Genomic DNA, 19,152 nt, shown 5'->3' on the forward strand with positions numbered 1-19,152 from the left:
ACTTGCATTTTTTCCCCAATCTAGCTTTTTTGGCATTTTTCAAATCTTTTTTTTTGCTTATGTTTTTGCTGATTCCACTTGTTCGTTTTTTTTTTTTTTTGGTTCTTATGTTTGAATTCTGAATTTTTTAAAGTCCTATAGGGAATTGAATATTTGAGAGAGGGCTTACATCTCTTTTCTTTTGTTCTAAACTTGGCGGGTTTGTAAATATGTAATTTTTTAACTTCTAATTTCAATTTGATACTTGTCAATATGATATGCTGAAATGAATGACATGTAAATTTCAGTCATTTGATTCCATATACATTCATTGTTATTTTGCCAGCAAATTTTAAGGCTGAGCAAGTAGGTAACTTTGATTCACAATTGAATTTAAATTTTTAATTTTTCCTCAATTTCTTCTTAGGATATGGAATTGGTATGAACAAAGGCAGATACCAAAATTTTCAACTCTTTAGTTTTTATGTAATTGATTGATTGGTTGATGATGTGGGTTTTGTGTTTCTTCCTTTGTTTGTTTGGTTCTTGATTGATCAAATCTGTGTCAATAGTCTTGAGATATTTGGCATTAAAAGTCAGCTTAATGTGTGCAAGAAGTAAATGAGATGTGGGCAGGCTTGGGCTATTATAGGTTTGGGCGGTTTCTTGTTGGAGAATCTACAATTCCTTTACCCAAATCTGCCAATAAATAATCATATATCATTGTTTGGTTGTTTGTTTGTTGTGGCCTAGGATTATAATTGCTCTTGGTTGGACTGTTGGAGTATGAATAATAGAAAAATGGTAGGAATGAATAGTAAAAGAGTAACAATCAGTCATAGAATTCGACTATAGAATTAATAATTGTTAATGAATAATGTGATTTTTCCTTTAAAATTTTGATGGCTAATTATATTATTGCATTTCAAAGTGTTAACTACTATTTCTCCACAGGCAGAGAATGCTATTGTCTCACAAGAGCAGGTAATTTTTTCATTGCCTATACATTCGGTATCTAACGTAGTTGAAGTTGGAAAGCACAGAAACTGATGTTGCATTCTCTTATTTAGGTTTCTGTCAGAAACTGATGTTGCAAACCACTCTATTTCACAAGGTTTGTTTTGGAGAGTTGTGTTTCATGGTTCGGGTCCTTTGCTGATAATTATACATTTATATTTATAAAGTCAACTTTATTGGTTCTTCCGTAGGCCCTGAAAGAGGCTTTTGAGGTTTTCTGCAACAAACAAGTTTTTGGCTGCTCTAGTGCAGAGTTGCTGGCTTCATTCTGTGATAATATTCTCAAGAAGGGTGGGAATCAAAAATTGAATGATGAAGCCATTGAGGACACATTAGATAAGGTGGCCTTCCTGTTTCTTTAATATCTGTTTCTGTTGCGTCTATTGACTTGTCACGGTAATTTCTAACATGTTCATTTTATTCCTGCAGGTGGTAAAGTTGCTTGCTTATGTTAGTGATAAAGACCTTTATGCCGAATTCTACAGGTAAGCTGTTTGCTTCCTTCATATGTTTCAATTCTTTCTTGTAAAGGGATTTTTTAGGTCCCTTTACAACTACTACTACTACTACTACTACTACTACTACTACTACTACTACTACTACTACTACTTTCAGGGATTTTTTAGATCCCTACTACCACCACCACTACTTGAAAAGAAATAAGATTTTTTCCCCTCATTTGACTTAAGGTTGCTTCAATCCCTTTCGTGATGTTAATGTCATTGGTTCAATGGAAAGGAAAGTGGTCTTTCTCACTTCCTCTTCCCCCACAGTTCTTCTAGTGCTTTCTCGTCTAAGGGTGATATTTCTAAGCATCTCTTTATTGCTTCGACTACTTGGTTAAAAATTGCTGCACAAGGTTGTTACCAATGATATGATCTATTGATGGGTGTGTATATATATAATTATTTGACTTTAGATTTTGAATGTTTCATATGTTGATAATGAATGTCTAGTTGTTTAGTTTCTCTTACACGAGTTTTCTTTGTTACCAGTTTGAGGTATTGTCTTCCCTTCATCCAACTCTAGCAGTTTGTGGGTTTCCTACAGAAGAGGCATGCATTCTAATTGCAGAAACTGGTACATGTATATTGCTATATCATTTTTGTTCTGCAATCTGTGTTTTATGGCTTGTTTACATCTATGTGAAATTTTTAAGATGAGACATAATTCAATTCTTGACTAAAGTTGAACAAGAAAGGACTCAATGATTTAAAGAAAGTATACATACTTGCCTAGACGGAATCATATATCAGGATTTACACTTACCTGTAAAGCTTATGTGTTTACTGTCCATTTAGTGTGTCTCGTCTAATTTGAAGTGCATATAACAGTGATAAAAATTGCACTATTAATGAATTCAATCTTTACTCTAGAACACTAGATTTAGCTTGACTAACATTGGTCATATGGTTTTTTTTTTTGGGTTAAAATATTGAACTATTTGTTTCAGTTGGGAAGGGGGGTGTTTTCTTTTCTGTTATCAAATCGCCATGATTTTTAACTTTATTTCCATGTTTGATGATTATTTATAGATCATCTAATTGTGATTATACTTTTGTTGCTTGTTATGGGACAGAATATAACCTCTGCCGTTTGTTTTTTTTTTGGATTCTCAAGGAATCTAAATAGAGATATTCTTTTAATGCTATCCTATGTAAGTGAAGTATATATCAATTATGTTGTACAGAAATGTTTGACCGAGGAATGTATGCTGGCCTGGTTGGTTGGTTGGTTGGTTTAGAGGAGGAGAAAAGTGAGTTTGCTGTTGGAATAAGGTCAGCCTTGGTGGGAAGGGTGAGCCATTTACTAGTACATCTTTCACTGAAATCTATATTATTTGTCATCAAAACTTCAACTTTTGGTAGTACACTAAAAATGTAGTTTCTGTCTTTCTTTTCCTTTTTTCTCTGTCAAGCTATATACCAAAAGAACCATTGAAATGGTTTTCACTGACAGTAACAGCAATGGGGTTATTTTTGTATATGGATGTACTTTCATTTCAAAAATCTCTATAACTGTCCATGATTTCGTAGTGATGTCATTCCCAAAGTAATGTGTGCTGACCAATTTGGATAGGGACTTGTTGCATTAATTTATGCTGGTACTGGTATAGTTGAAGGAAGTAATTCATCTTTAGAATGGGAGGAACTGGAGCTGAAGACATCTCAGGTTTGTGAATGTCTTTGTTTGGATGCATATATGTGGATCTGTGGGTACCCATTTGTGTCAAAATGCACTTGTCTTCATGCTTCCAAACATGCTTGTAGAATTGCCATTTTATTTATCTGTTTTCTATGTTTGTTTAAATATGGATCGTATAGTACTATATTAAGGGCATATCACTTTGCATCATCAAAAATGCTTTTAGGAAATACCAAGCGATGCTAAAGGCCTTTTTCCATGTTTTTTTGGGTGCAATTTACCAAGTTGATGAAACTTGAGGTGCCTCTTTTGATACCAAGAAAGGGTGATGTCACAATTATTATTATTATTATTATTATTATTATTATTATTATCACGCGAGGGATTATCATATCTAACTTCCTCCCTTCCTCTCTCTCTTGGTGAAATGTGTTGAGGTTTTTAAGGAATTTTATCGAACAAAAACAAAACATAGAAAGCTTTCTTGGATTTACTCATTGGGTACTTGCAACATAATTGCCAAGTTTGCGCCAAAAACTATAGAGTTGATTGTGGGAACTTGTTAGGTAAATTCCTATTTATATTGTACTTTGATTTGTACAAATCAGGGATTTGAACTTGCTCATAATGTATGAAAGGTTGTTTGTTTGATAAATGAAATTGAAAGGTTCTGTTGTGTTTTACATGTGTAGTTGGGCAATCATTGCATCAAAATTCAAGGATAAATCAACCAGGCAATGTAGAAGAAGGTTAATTATTTTATAAAAACACGATTTTTTTTTTCAATTTATGATCTTCTTTGTCTTCCAATAATTCTTTAATTTTCTGTTTTTTAGTCTAACCCCAATGTTGATGTGACATACCATTGCAGATGGTACACTTACTTGAATTCTGATTTCAAGAAAGGGGGTGGTCTCTAGAGGAAGACTTGCTCTTATGCGAGGTAAAATTGATGCTTTCTGAACTCAAAAGTCGCGATATATCAATACTGACAAGCTGGTTTTTCCTTTCTATTACTATTATTGATATATTTTCTTTTGAACTATATATGTAACACAATCTTTGTTCAATCATTAATTTCCTTAAATTTTCTTTGAGTTAATTTGTTTTGTTGTCTCCAATGGTCCAACAGATAATACCAAGTGTATTTCAAAATTAGATAATTATTTCTCCATTATTGTCTGTGGGAATTTGATATCTTAAGATCCACTGCAGGCTCGAAAAGTATTTGGTAACAGATGGACTAAAATAGCCAAAGTGGTCTCAGGGAGGTATATAAAGTTGTAATGTTTTATTTCTTGCTTGGCATTGGAAAAGTTTGTGGTAATTACAAATTAATTTCTTCATATATGCTTACAGAATTGATAATGCTGTGAAGAATTGATTTTCCAGTGTGTAAGAAGAGGGCAAAATATGAAGCCTTAGTGAAAGAGAATAATAACACTTCATACATCAATCCAAACAACAAAAATGTTATCTTTCGAGAAGTTGTAGCATTAAATTTCCAAGGATATAAATTAGAATTTTTATGGTCTTCAATTTGGCATTGTAATTCAACTTTGAGCCAATCTATGTTCTTTTATATTAATTATTAGTCAATTCTTAATCTCTGTTCCTAGTTAAATTTACATAAATTCTTAGTTAATTTTCATTCTCTATTCTTAGTTAAATTCTCAATTAATTGGGTTGTGTTCTTAAAAAAAAAAAGGGCTCTTTTTGGGAAAAAAATGTCACTAAATGATGTCATCATGACATCACATCTAAGGCAATTATTAAAAATGAAGAAAGGTGGCGTTTTTGAAAAACGCCACTAAATGATGTCATCATTACGTCATACGTTAATTGTGACGGAAGTGGAAGTGGCTGTTAAAGATTTTGCGACGTTTTAAAAAACGCCATCTAATGTTTTTAGAGACGCTTTTAAAACGCTGTTAAGCTATTGCGGCGACCGTATCTACGATGAAAATGTTAAACGTCGCAAAAACCTATTGTGGCGGTTTTCAAGCCTATAGCGGCATTTTTGAAACGCCGCTAAAAGTCAAGTTTCTTGTAGTGAGTGACATTGGATCCTAGCATAACTCTGTTACTAGTACTATTAAAAGCGAACACAAATAGTGGCATTTTGTTGAAAATGCAAATGCATTATTTTGTTAGATGCTAGTTGTTGAAAATTGTGCATTTTGTTGAAAACTGATAAAGGATGACTGTTATATTGGTTTATTATGGGAAAAATACCAATTGGTCTTACTTTTGAGACTTATTACCAATGAAGTCCTATTGATAAATTTATCTTTAGTCTCTTGTTTTTATGAATAAATTTATCAGTCTATTTATTTTTACAAATAAATTTATAGTGATAAATTTATCTGTCTCTTGTTTTTATAGTGATAAATTTATCAGTTAGAATCTGTAGGTAAATAAATCTAGTTAATAAGATTGATTGGTAAGTGTCCATTATTTTATTATTTTTATTATTTTTTAACCTCTAATTCTTTGGCTTTTCTTCGGTTCACATGTAAGGTGGATTGGGATAATAGAGTTTGAAATCTGTTAGTAAACTTAATATGTGTAGGATTTTGGCTACTTAATTGTATGGAACTAGGATTCTCATCGGTAGACTATTATAAATAGTTATGTGGAGTATAGAGTTTCCTTGAGAGTGATTGAGAGAGCAGTTAGGGGATAAAATAGAGATGTAAGGGGTAAGAGAAAAAATATCATGGGCACCGAGGTGAGCAAGCACTCAATTATTCTTGAGCATGGATTCAGATAGTGGTATGGGTTTTGAGTGTTTTGGTCATCTCAAATATATTCTCTATTTTAGTTATAGTGGAAGTGCTCTCTCATATGGATGTAGACAGTTTGGACCAAACCACGTAAATCTATGTGTGATTATTTTCTTCTCTTTGGTGTGTGCGTGGGTGTGCTTTCATTTGCGTTGGTGGGATGTAGTACAAATCCCATCAATATACGTACCTTATTACATATTTTTGTGGTAAATGTCATTTTTTTAGTAAGAGTTAAGACAATTTGTGGTTCAAAATAAAATTATGTTTTTTGTGGTAGTGTTACGTATTCTTGTCGTAATGTTACATATCTTTTTATCCAAATATCTTCTAACCACAAAATAAATCAAAATACCACAAGATATGTAACATTATCACAAAACTGCGTAACTTATTGTCGTAATGTCTACCAAAAAAATATATAACTAAGGGTTTATACCATAGGATTTTCTCTTTTTATTGATATATTTTTAATACAACATATCCACCGACTAATAATATTACATCAATTAATTTATTCATTTCATTTTAATACATTTTTTTATTAAATTAAAGACATTAAAGTTTTTTTTTGATTCAGCTTGCTTGTTTTCGTTTTTTAGAAAACACTTTTATGAAAATTCTACTTTTTTTATTTTTCGTGTTTTTTTGTTTTTACTGACTTTTTTTTAATATTTTAAGCAATTTTTTTTACTTTTTAGACACACCTAATATAAATAAACCTAAAAAGTAAAAAAATTGTAAAAAAAAATCTTTTAAAAATTCACTAAACACCAAAAATACAAAAAAAATACAAGAATTCAGTACAAGAATTCAGTACATTTTTTTTGTATTTTTATGTATTTATTAATTTTTTAAAATATTTTTTCACAAATTTTTTACTTTTTAAATACATCTAACTACGGTTTATCTAAAAAAGTAAAAAAAATGTTTAAAATTTAAAAAATATTCACTAAAAACAAAAAGAATACGAAAACTAAAAAACTTAGCCTGCGTTTGGTTGTATTTTGTAAATGTGATTTGAGAGTATGAGTTATATTTTGAGTTTGTGTGTTGTAGAATTATGATTTGAGTGTAGAAAATTTATTTGGTAAAGAGTTTTGAAAATAGTTTTGGAAAAGAGATTTGATTTGAGTGGGAATTGTTGATGTGACATTTGACATGTGATACAAAAATTTACAACTCATAACTAAACATACAACTCAAAATTATTTTAAAGCATATGAAAAATTTAAAAATTTTCAGAAAATATTTTTCCCGATTATATAAATCAATTGCAAAAAAAAAAAAAAAAAAAATCACTGTTTCGGACAGCCGGCTAGTCAACCGGCCGGACGACCGACCGGACGTCCCGTTCCCTCAAACGCCCCCTCTGCAACAAACAGAATGTTTTGACATATAGACAGAGCTTCCGGCAGAGTTTTGAAAAATTAATTCCAAAACTCTTACCAAACATCATGCTCAAACTCAAGTGTTGAAAACTATTTTCAGAGCACAAACAAACAGAGCCTTAGTTTTCAAAAAACTTAATCCAGAAAACTCAAACCAAACACACGTTTTTGATTTTTATTTTTTATAATAAGTTGCCACACCCACGCCCATGTTATTTGTATGTTTGATTTGTATTTAAACATTAATATTCATTAACCAATCAATAAAAAAAATTAATAAAATTATGAAAAACTAGTAATACCTACTTGATTATAAAGTCTAAATGAGTATGGGCCCAATTTAAAAGTGTTTTGTAAGTGAAGTTCTTAAAAAGTTGTGTTTGTTTGGGTGATTTAGGAAGAGTTTGAAATGGAAATGGAAAAAGTGTGTGAAACTAAGTGAAATATATGTATATTTTATTCTCATTTCACTTGCCTTTTCTCTTTTCTATGCCAAATCCACTTCCAAATCTCCTAATCAAACACAACATAAGTTTCAAAACATAAGTTTATAAATTTTGAAAGTATATACTATCTTTTTTTCTTTTGAATTAACCATTAGCTCTATCAGTTTTAAGTCGTTACTTACCCCAGCACAAAGAAACAAAGAAAATAGTGACGATCATTCAAAACAAGAATGAACATTTGAAGCATTGTGAAGTAGGGACTACATTTGTACAGTATGGCCATGTTTGTTTGGGCAGACTGGATTAGGTTGGATTAGTATTCTCATGACTAATAGTCTTAGGACTACGAATCCTTTGCATTATGTATCCTATCTTAAGTTTGGATTGAGTTAGGATTATAAGGAGGACTAACAGTCCAGAATTTGGCTCAGTCTTTCAATTTATATCACATCCCGCTCTGTGGGATTGAATAGTCCATCATATGTGAGATACCATATCCAGATAGATTGTTAGTCCATACTTTAATTGTTTAACCAAACTGTTGCGGATCGTGGGCACACCAGGGGACACTCACAAGCAAAAACACAAGAGTTTTAACGTGGTTCGGCAAACCGGCCTACGTCCACGGGAGCGATGTTGTTATATATCAACAAATGGAGGAGATTACACACTCTCAACTCACTGTCTCTCTATATAACACACTCACTCACACTCTCTGACAAACAGAAAATAGCTCTCACTAGCTCTCTCTGTTTTGTGCCTTTCTCTCAGCAATGTGTTTTGCCATTTGCCCTGTCTACAACTCACCATCACCATTCCATTTTATACACCTTGGAGTAGGTGGGAGTGCCATTGGGTAGCCTCCATGCTTGACTTCGGCAGCCTCCTTCTTTGACATGGTTGGTAGCCTACTTCCTTGTTGACCAACCAAGGTGTGTTCACAAGACAATTTCCCCTTCACATGGGGTGAATTCAACAAATCACCCCCTCAACCCATGTGAGGTGATCCACTGCACACACTGCTGCTAATCTTGTCACGCCCAAATTCAACAAAGTCTGCATCTCTTCACTGAGATGCTTGCACCCCCTTGCCTGGAGTGCCCGGCACCCCCTCACTGGGGTGCCATGCAAAGCTTACTTTGCAACTCTTTGAGACGGCATCTCTCCCTTCCATCCAGTCTTGGAGAGATCCCAATATGTCTCTAATTCAAGAGCAAAAGAAACTTTCTTTCCTGGGACATGCTTTGCTGTCTTGGTCTCTTTGCTCTGAGCTGTCGTTAAAATTGGCCACAATGGCTCCGTCTTGTGCACCTCCGAACTGCCTCCATGCGTTCTTGTACACTTTGGTTGCCATGTCTGCTGGGCCCTATGTCTCTTCTGTGCATGTCTTGTACGTCTTGCCCGGTAAGTGACAGTAGCTCCGTCTGTCACAACCTTCTCCACAAGCCTGTACAGATTCCCCTCCAGTCGTCCATGTAGCATCACCGTATCTCCATGGATGACTTTGAGATTTCCTTTGCTAGATGTGAAGCTATAACCTTTCATGTCTAGCATACTTAAGGAAATTAGATTCTTCTTCAGTCTTGGCACGTGTCGGACTCCATCCAACGTGAAAATTTTTCCATCTTCCATTCTCAGCCGTACTGTTCCCATGCCAACAATCTTACTCACAGTGTTGTTAGCCACTCGAACAATACCTCCATCCTTGGCTTGGTAGGTAGAAAAAAGTTTCTTATCCATGCATATATGATATGTGCTTCCGGAATCTAAGATCCAGTCAGGTTTCGTCATACTCGACGAAACTGTAAATGCATACTCATCCTTAGCATTTACTGCAGCAGCGACATTTGATGAGCTAGCCTGTTCCTTTTGTGCTTTGTCCTCCTTGAGCTTTGCACAGTCTTTTATGAGGTGATCCTCCTGATCACAGTAATAACACTTTCTTCTGAAGCCTGACCTTGATTGCGAACGTCCTCTTGATTTGGATCTACCCCGTCTATCATTGGACCTACCTCTGCCTTGCTCATTTTCTGAGGCAACCATGGCATTTCCTTCTGGGTGTTTGCTACTGCTACCTTCCTGTTTCTTCATCGACTCATGAGAAATGAGCGTAGCAATCACCTCATCCAGTCCAAGAGCATCCTTCCCGTACAATAGAGTTGTCCTGAGATGCTCATATGATGCAGGTAGAGAGACCAGCAAGATCATAGCCCTATCTTCCTCCTGGGTCTTGTCTCCAATGGTGTCCAATTCCATTGTGATCCTATTGAACTCGTCCAGATGTTCTGTGAGGTTCGCACCTTCTGGCATTCTAAGTGTATATAGCTGCCTCTTTAGAGATAACCGGTTTGTCAACGATTTTGACTTGTACCTCATCTCTAACTTTGCCCATAGCTCCGCCGGATCTACTTCACTGATGACTTCCCGGAGTGTGTTGTTCCCGAGATACAACTGAATTGTACTGTTTGCCAATTCCCTCAACTCCTCCCACTTGTCATCCTTTATGTCTTCCGGTTTGTTGGACTTTTTGAGAAGAGCTTTCACCAGACCTTCTCGTGTTAAAATGTTTTTCACCCTTTGCTGCCACAGGGTAAAGTCATTACTACCATTAAAAGGCTCAATCATGAAACTTGCGCCTTTTCCTGCCATTGTAAATTTCTTCCCTTTTTAAAGAAATTTCGATGTAAGAATCTGACCGTACGGATGGGTCCGGAATATTTCAAATAGTTGGAACGCACTATTGGGTCGCCAAAAACGGACTCCGAATGGCCTAGATCTAGCCAGAACAGTTTCAACGGTTCAGATTTGCTGAATCTGGTGCGCCTGAGAAGCACCAGATAATTCCTCCGGATTGGCAGGTCAACGGCTCGGTCAACGGCGCAGGAGCGCGGTCAACGGCGGCTCAGTGGCGCGGCTTGGCTGGCGGCTTGGCTCCGGCACGGCTCGGCCTGGTCAGCGGCGCGGTCAACGGCTCGACGGCTCGGCTCGGCTCGGCTCAGGATGACGTCAGCCTGACGTCAGTTTCACGCGCGCCCTCACTCGTCTTCTTCCTTCGTCGGCGCGTGGGGCGCGTGTGTGCGAGTGGTCTTCACTCGCGATATTCAGGGGGCGCGTGGAGGCGCGTTACACCTCCGATTGGCCTGTGGTTTGAAGTTTTGGACTCCTCTCCTCCTGGCCTTCCTCCTGGTATGCTCAAAAGTGGATTTCGACCACTTCGAAATCTGGACACTTTCGGAAAAAACTCGATTTTTCTCCACCCGGGCTCTGATACCAATTGTTGCGGATCGTGGGCACACCAGGGGACACTCACAAGCAAAAACACAAGAGTTTTAACGTGGTTCGGCAAACCGGCCTACGTCCACGGGAGCGATGTTGTTATATATCAACAAATGGAGGAGATTACACACTCTCAACTCACTGTCTCTCTATATAACACACTCACTCACACTCTCTGACAAACAGAAAATAGCTCTCACTAGCTCTCTCTGTTTTGTGCCTTTCTCTCAGCAATGTGTTTTGCCATTTGCCCTGTCTACAACTCACCATCACCATTCCATTTTATACACCTTGGAGTAGGTGGGAGTGCCATTGGGTAGCCTCCATGCTTGACTTCGGCAGCCTCCTTCTTTGACATGGTTGGTAGCCTACTTCCTTGTTGACCAACCAAGGTGTGTTCACAAGACAATTTCCCCTTCACATGGGGTGAATTCAACACAAATATCGGATTAATAATTTTATTGGTCTATTAGTTAAATCCCAAGCTCATGTCCACCCAAACAAACATGACACATATATATATATATAAGAATCAACATAAGGTTGATTCTTGAAAACAAAATTTGTCCTCTCCTCGATTCCTTTACCGCATAATTCGCACTAACCTACCATTACAAATCTTGTATAATTTGGTGGAAGAATAGTATTAGGAACACATGTATTAAATACAGAGAATGAGATACATATATCTCATATGAGATGAGATACTTTCAATATGTTGAAATTCATTAAAGTTTACAATTTCCATATACTTTCAATTTGTTGAAATTCATTAAAGTTTACAATTTCTTGTTTGTATTCTTTAGTCACCGTGAGCTCCTCTTTATTATAAAAATAAAAATAAAAAATAAAATAAAAATCGCTGTATTTCGCTGTATCTAGTTCATTCTTTTTTCTTTTTTTTTGTTCTGTAATTTATTGTATATTTCATTCTTTAATAATAATAATAATAATAATAATAATAATAATAATAATAATAATAATAATAATTGTTTTGTCATTTCTATTTAATTCATTTTAAATATATATATATATATATATTGTATTTTTATGAAAAAAATACCAACAATGAAATCATTTGGTAACACATTCTTATTTCTTAATATTCTATGATCAAGATAATTGGTTGAATCGTGTAAAATCATTGCATAGAAGTTCATTGATATTTGATCGGTATCAAAATATTACACATTTAATTCATTAATATACATTTTATTAATCTATTTATTTATAGGGTAAATTACAAATACACATTTTGAGATTTGCTTAAAATAAGAATTGTCCTATATAGTTTGAACAATTACAAATACCTCATTGTTTGAATTTTTTATTTAACATAATTAATTAAAAAAGTGAAATTTCTAACTGTTCACCTATATAATAATAAAATTATCTAAATTATTAATTGAAATAAAATTTTAACATTATTAAAAACTGTTAATTAAATTGATAATTTATTAATAAAATGACATATTTGTTATGAAATTAGAAACTTTAAGGGCATAATGTAATTTTCAAAAATCACAAGGAATAATTTATAATTTAAGTAAATTTCAAGAGTGTGTTTATAATTTATCTTAATTTATATTATTTTATAATTTTATGTATTCGTACATATTTTATATATTTGTACATAAATTATTATAAATAATATTATTAAAAGTTTTTATAAATACTAAATAAATAATAACAATAAAAAATTACGGAGGTGGCGGACAAAGCCCCCGTCCCCTCCATTCTTTCCTTTCTTTTATATATTATTTATTTATTTGTTTTGCTTTGCAGGTTGGCATCAATCACCCACTCCACTTGATTTGATGATGAATCGGCACATGGACGATGACATTGCATTATTGACGCATTGGAATATTTTAAGAGTTTGGTGATAATAATTGAAGTATTTAATCGAATTGATTGGTAAGTACTATTTTTTTATTTATTTTTATTTTTTAACCTCTAATTCTTTGGCTTTTCTTGGGTTCACATGTAAGGTTGATTTTTAAAAACAAAATTTGTCCTCACCTCGATTCCTTTACCGCATGATTCACACTAACCTACCATTACAAACCTTGTCTAATTTGGTGGAAGAATAGTATTAGGAACACAGGTATCAAATACAGAGAATGGAATACATATATCTAACATGAGATGAGATACTTTCAATCTGTTGAAATTCATTAAAGATTACAATTTCTTGTTTGTCTTCTTTACTTACTGTGAGCTCTTTTTTACTAAAAAAAAAAAATCGCTGTATTTAGTTGGGAGATTTGGAAAGGAAAAGTTAAAAGATATGCGAAACTAACACTCTGTTTAATTAGGAAATTTGGGAAGGAATTTTGAAAGGAAAAAAAAAAAATATATGTGAAACTAGATGAAATATAAGTATATTTTATTCACATTTTACATATATTCTCCCTTTTCCTTTCCAAATTCATTTCCAAATGCCCCAACTTCAAATTCATTTCAAAAAATATAAGTATTTTTATTTCATATTTTACTTACCTTTTTCTTTTTTCTTTCCAAACCCCTTACTAAATCCCCCAATTTAGGAAATATAAAGTTCTGGCAAGCAAAGATTTAAGAGATTTTTATTCTCTTCAACTTCACACATTCTCTTGTTTCAGAAGTTAGAAATCAGAAAATATCTCACACATGGACAACACTATGTCCTGGAACGCTGACAATCCAATCTTCCTTCCTTTGCTAAATTTTTTGCAAACACATACCAAAGTGGATGACAAACTCATCCATACCAGAAAGCATTGCATGAAATCATTTGGTAACACATATTCTTATTTCTTAATAATATTCTATGTTCAAGACAATTGGCTGAATCGTGTAAAACCATTGCATAGAAGTTTATTGATATTTGATCGGTATTAAAATATTATACATTTAACTCATTAATATACATTTTATTAATCTATTTATATATATATTATTTTATAATTTTATGTGATTTTATGTATTCGTACATATTTTATATATTTGTACATAAATTATTATAAATAATATTATTAAAAGTTTTTATAAATACTAAATAAATAATAACAATAAAAAATTACGGAGGTGGCGGACAAAGCCACCGTCCCCTCCATTCTTTCATTTCTTTTATATATTATTTATTTATTTGTTTTGCTTTGCAGGTTGGCATCAATCACCCACTCCACTTGATTTGATGATGAATTGGCACATGGAGGATGACATTGCATTATTGACGCATTGGGATATTTCAAGAGTTTGGTGATAATAATTGAAGTATTTAATCATGAACGCACTACAAGAATTAATACTTTTGGCAACAAAGAAATTGGTCGCTAAAAGTCTATTTTTGGTCGAGAAAAATTATCCGGGACCAATTTTTTTGGTCGCTACTTTGGTCGTCAATTAAGGGTCGGCAAAAGTAATTCGCGACCAAAATTTTGGTTGGTCGGTAAAAGTTGAATTTGCCGACTAAATTTTTAGTCGCTAAATGTTTAATTACCGCGACTAATTCATTTTGTCGCTAAAACACTTTGGTCGCGAAAAGTGATATTTTCCCGACCAAATATCTTAGTCGCCAATTGACACATTTCGCGACAAAAAAATTTGGTCGCCAATTATCACATTCAACGACCAAAAAGTTTGGTCGCCAAATGTGACATTCCACGACCAAAAAATTTGGTCGCCATTTGTTACTTTTCACGACCAAAACTTTTGGTCGGCAAAAGTGAGTTTCCACGACCAAGAGCTGTTTTGGTCGGCAATAGATGTATTTTTTGCCACCAAAACTCTTGGTCGGCAATTGTCATTTTTTGCGAAAAAAAATTATTTATTTGTTGCGACTAATAAATTGGTCCCCAAAGCAGGAAAACAATACATCTGTAATTCCTAATACTTCATTCAATCCATAATAAACCTATACTTTTAAAGCATCATTCAAATTAAACTTTCATTCACAAGTCACATCCATCTAGCATAACAATTTGAAACATAACTATTTGCTATCCATGCGCAGCTATCAACAAATAAAACTACTAATATTTGTTATCCATACACATCCATCCAAAAATATTTAATCCTCCCAAAAATGCTGATACTGCTAAGTAGTCTTGTACAATTTAGCTTCGTGAACTTGTTAAGAAATATGTTGGGGAGGGTGCTCGTCTGGTTCGTGAACAGACATGATTGATTCTGGCCTTGAACCCTTTGTTAAAGTTACTCTCTACCCAAACCATGAAAAAAATCAATATCTTTATTATTGTTCAAAAAGAAAATAACTTAAACAGGGTAAGAACATACTGAAGAAACAGCCCTATTTCCAGCCCGTTGATCACCATTACCATTAGAGCTAGATTTCCCAACTTTTGATCCACTTTTCAATGATGGCCCCATCGATATTGTTTTAGCCACTTCAAATGTTTCTCCATATTGCACCAATATTTTTGCAATACAATAGTTTCATTTTACTTATCAAAATACGAAAACAATTAATTTTTCAAAATTTGGGAACATCCCATTCAAATGAATGCTCCTATCTGCATTCTTTTCCTAATTCTTGCATCTACAAGTTGTATACATGTTGTGATTTCAGAATGGAATGCGAGTTAACTTCATCACAACTTGCAAATGCAAAAGTCATCAATACCAAATTAAACGCACAGTAAATCAGCCTATAAATATAATGATAATATTATAGGGACCTAAATTTTCTGCCTGCTAACACTTTTCAATCCATGGCAGGAAAAAGGGATGTAAAGAAGGGGGGGAAACATAGAAAGAAGGCGGTGTTGTTGTTTGAGACCATATTATATTTTTTAAGGTTACAAGAAGAGAAATATTTTAAGAACACTAAATCATTTGATTAGTATCAAAAATGTGATTAAAAGCCAGTATTTAAATGATATTCAAGAAAATATAGGAACTGAAATGAAGTTCTTTGCAACTGATCAATATTGTTCATATCTTCCCCTAGATAAAACAAACCTGGGTTTTAGCACTGATCCAAGAATCCCCCCATATATATATGCCATGGTTCCGAACCAGCACAACTGTTGTTTTTGGATAAGCTTCAATCTATACCACAATGGGAAAAGCTCAATCAGTCTGAAGCAATATTCACTCAGAACAACAATATAGAATCAGAAATTCTCTACATCATTTTAATGGTCCAGAGGTTCATGTTTGAAGTCATTTTTTCACCTCTTAGTTTAGACTACAATTCTGTGCTTCAAAATTAGAAAGGAAGTCTAGCGAATACTGGCATACATATACAACAAGAAAACAACCAAAAGATTTCACTGCATAATGTTTTCTGGACACTAGCAAATGAACACAGGAAAGAGCAATCATGACATTTTGAAGTTTCTTCACTGCAACAGAACAGTTTTGGTAAGAAGGAAACAACAAGAATTGGCAACATGCATTAAAAGCATAACATAAAGGGATCATAGAAGCAATAGTTTGATACAAACCCCTTGGGTAGAACTCACCCTTGAAAAAATATAAATGTAAATAATAGCTAATTATAAATAGTACATTTATATAATAGTGGTAATTGACTTTTTTAGTATATTTATATATATTGTATAATCAAAGTTTTAATTGTAACTTTAGTCTCATACGCAAGTATGAATTTATAAATTTTTTGGCTCGTTAAGGCTCGTGAACAGGCTCGAGCTCAAGCTCGAGTCCAGCCTAAGCCAACTCGGCTTGAGCTCGGTACGTTAAGTTTTTATTAAGCTCAAGCTCAAACTCGTTAAAATCTTAATAAACAAGCCCAAACATACTAAAGCTTGGCTTGGCTCGGCTCAGCTCGGTTCAGCTCATTTTGCAGCCCTTGCCGATATGGGATCGTAGCATACCACAACACTCTACAGTCAACGTCCATGGCAGCCCACTCTATCAATACTAACCTAGTGGTAGCCTTTTCCCTTCTGGTAGCTTCACTCAACTATCAGTATTCAACACCTTTTTAGGTGTCTTAATCCAGCCTATAGGTCGCCCCCTCCACGGTTTGAACCGCAAAGCCGCACCCATTCGATCCCACACTCACATAGGTGCGTCCGATCCCATACTTGACGTGGTGGCTGGCCCTGATACCAAATGATGCGTACCCCTTGGGTAGAACTCACCCTTGAAAATCGGCTTGCAAAGGGAGGGTGCCCAAGAGGCTTATATGCATATGGCCAAGGCCTATGTTAAACAATTTAAAAAAATGATTCTTATTATCAATTGTTTGCACTTCATTTTTCAATATGTAGAATTGTTTAATATTTCGCAATAAACTACCAAAGCAATAAAATTCTTAAAAATTATGTAAACAAACCAACACTTGAAAAGAAGCCGATATAATTGTTAGATACATGCACATTTACACAATCGTTTGTTATTGTTCATAGTTTCTAGTCTGCACATATATCAAAAATTCAACAAAGCTAAGTAAGCAAAGCGAGCTTTTTAAAGAAGCTGATAGTATTCTGAGATACAAAGTTACAAACCCATGCAATCACATGTCATTCTTGTTCAGATCTAAGTCCATCAATCAAATTGAAACCCATATAGATATCTTTTTCTTTTCTTTTCTTTTCTTTTCTTTACTCAACATCATGCAAAATCCGCATTTCAACTCAAAAAGTAATGCATTCTCTAAGTTAAATGAATAAACAGAACATACAGCTTCAGTAAGAGAATCTGTCAGCTCCCACTCATGAGCGGTGTTTTCTATTATTGGGACAACAAGCTCATCATAATAACCATGCCATTGAATTCCTTTTATCATTTCCATATGAGTAATCTGTAATCAAACAAAAAATGCACAATAATGAGATGGAAGACCCAATCAAGACCAAACAAAAGTCAATTTTCAACAAGTTGATGGAACAATCTATTAACGCTGGCTGTTGTCAAAATAGCCTCGATTATTATTTGGTAATGAGATAATTCCCCAACCACAGTTATCAGAATAACTCTCTTGCAATGAAAAAAGATGCCCATTTCTAAAACCCAAAAGTTAATATATATTACAGGGAGAAATTTCTTTTCCATTTTCCATAAAACTCTTGTAGATGCTCTAAATTTTTGGGGAGAAATGTTCCCAGGAGTGGTACAAATTGAATTTTTTTCTTTTTTTAGTGGCACATAAATCCCATCTTAGGTGCAGGAATCCCCTACAGGGGTTGACATTTCTACTCTAGAACCTGGATTCCTTGATTAAGAGCAATAATCAAGTTAGATTGGGGATTACATATGAAAAAATAGATTGTGGAAAAGTTATTGGAATTGTTTATACTCAAGTACAAGAGCTAAAGTTCAAAAATTTACTCGAAACTCCTTTGCTAAAGGATTTATCATTGTCACGAGACAAGATTCCATTCCATGACTGTGAATAACAGCACCAGCATTACGCATATCGTATGCCTGCAAAACAAAGCAAAGGTGTTATTTTACTTGGCAAAAGAAAATCACAAAAAGGAAACAAAAAACATAAATGAACCTAGATTTATTGAATGGCTACACCCCCTGAAACATCAAAACTCTGTTTCCCACACCTTGGGCATTGAGGGCTTGGCAGACACCGGCCTAGTCAACGGAACCTGATTCATCTCCCACAGCGTCGCCGCCAAGTTCCTCGCAGACACCGGCCTCGACCTCCCACCACCGCTCTACGACGGTGCGTACTTGGCTGAATCCAAAGCTGCCGCCGTCGTCCTCCAAGACGGAACCGGAGTGCTCGATATGGATCCCCGAGGCTTACCCACCAAAATGGCCCGCTTGAATCTGTAATTCTGCAACACAAAGGACGAAGACGAAGACGAAGAGCAACCCCTCTTTCGGATCTTGCAGGATCCAGGAATCAAACCCTCCACAACCCGATTCTGCCTTGGCATTATCAATTTCAATTTATCACACACACTCTCTCTCTCTCTCTCTGATCTACGAAGAAGAAAGGATTTGCATTTAAAAATTCAAACCCTACAAATTTATGATATGGGTTTTGAAAGTGTATGTATATGCTTTTTCATAGCTGGAGCTGGTGGATGGAGTGGGTTGGGGTAATCAGTAGTAGGAGAGCGATGCAAACAAAAGGAAATGAGAGAGAGAGAGAGAGCATGTGAAGGTGAATGCGTGGAA

At 34.6% G+C, this 19,152-nt stretch overlaps 2 protein-coding genes across 8 annotated transcripts; one reads left to right on the forward strand and one right to left on the reverse strand.

Moving 5' to 3' along the window:
* The first annotated feature begins 770 nt into the window (after positions 1-770).
* LOC114258709 (cullin-1) lies at positions 771-4,747 on the forward strand. Of its 7 annotated transcripts, none has more exons than XR_014340528.1 (10): positions 774-963; positions 1,050-1,093; positions 1,188-1,337; positions 1,426-1,481; positions 2,687-2,774; positions 3,076-3,707; positions 3,834-3,890; positions 4,013-4,084; positions 4,357-4,412; positions 4,501-4,747. XR_014340528.1 is itself a non-coding variant. In XM_082887904.1 (5 exons), exons 1-5 carry the CDS (start codon positions 882-884, stop codon positions 2,023-2,025), a joined length of 366 nt encoding a protein of 121 aa, XP_082744030.1. In that variant the 5' UTR covers positions 771-881; the 3' UTR covers positions 2,026-2,147. The 7 variants fall into 7 exon arrangements, 1 of the variants encoding a protein (XP_082744030.1); XR_014340530.1 differs by having other exon boundaries at positions 3,076-3,168; XR_014340527.1 differs by having other exon boundaries at positions 775-963; positions 2,687-2,793; positions 3,113-3,707.
* Positions 4,748-17,407: 12,660 nt separating this feature from the next.
* On the reverse strand, positions 17,408-18,671 carry LOC145799871 (putative bifunctional methylthioribulose-1-phosphate dehydratase/enolase-phosphatase E1). The gene is made up of 4 exons (XM_082889507.1): positions 18,570-18,671; positions 18,343-18,438; positions 17,696-17,815; positions 17,408-17,428 (listed from the first exon to the last, which is right to left on the reverse strand). The coding sequence occupies exons 1-4, from the start codon at positions 18,621-18,623 to the stop codon at positions 17,408-17,410; spliced, it is 291 nt and encodes a 96-aa protein (XP_082745633.1). The 5' UTR covers positions 18,624-18,671.
* Positions 18,672-19,152: the final 481 nt, after the last annotated feature.

Source organism: Camellia sinensis, chromosome 9 (genome assembly GCF_055761805.1).
Source record: "Camellia sinensis isolate YWXY chromosome 9, ASM5576180v1, whole genome shotgun sequence".
Lineage (NCBI taxonomy): Eukaryota > Viridiplantae > Streptophyta > Magnoliopsida > Ericales > Theaceae > Camellia > Camellia sinensis.

Excerpts from the sequence above, each read along its gene's own strand:
- LOC114258709 (XM_082887904.1), top strand. The coding sequence starts at position 882 with ATGGCTAATTATATTATTGCATTTCAAAGTGTTAACTACTATTTCTCC. Across the intron at positions 1,094-1,187 it reads AAACCACTCTATTTCACAAG|GCCCTGAAAGAGGCTTTTGA; the intron begins GTTTGTTTTGGA and ends GTTCTTCCGTAG. Across the intron at positions 1,482-1,991 it reads CTTTATGCCGAATTCTACAG|TTTGAGGTATTGTCTTCCCT; the intron begins GTAAGCTGTTTG and ends CTTTGTTACCAG.
- LOC145799871 (XM_082889507.1), bottom strand. The coding sequence starts at position 18,623 with ATGAATCAGGTTCCGTTGACTAGGCCGGTGTCTGCCAAGCCCTCAATG. Across the intron at positions 18,439-18,569 it reads CCAAGCCCTCAATGCCCAAG|GCATACGATATGCGTAATGC; the intron begins GTGTGGGAAACA and ends TTTGTTTTGCAG. Across the intron at positions 17,429-17,695 it reads CAGATTCTCTTACTGAAGCT|ACTAGAAACTATGAACAATA; the intron begins GTATGTTCTGTT and ends ATATATGTGCAG.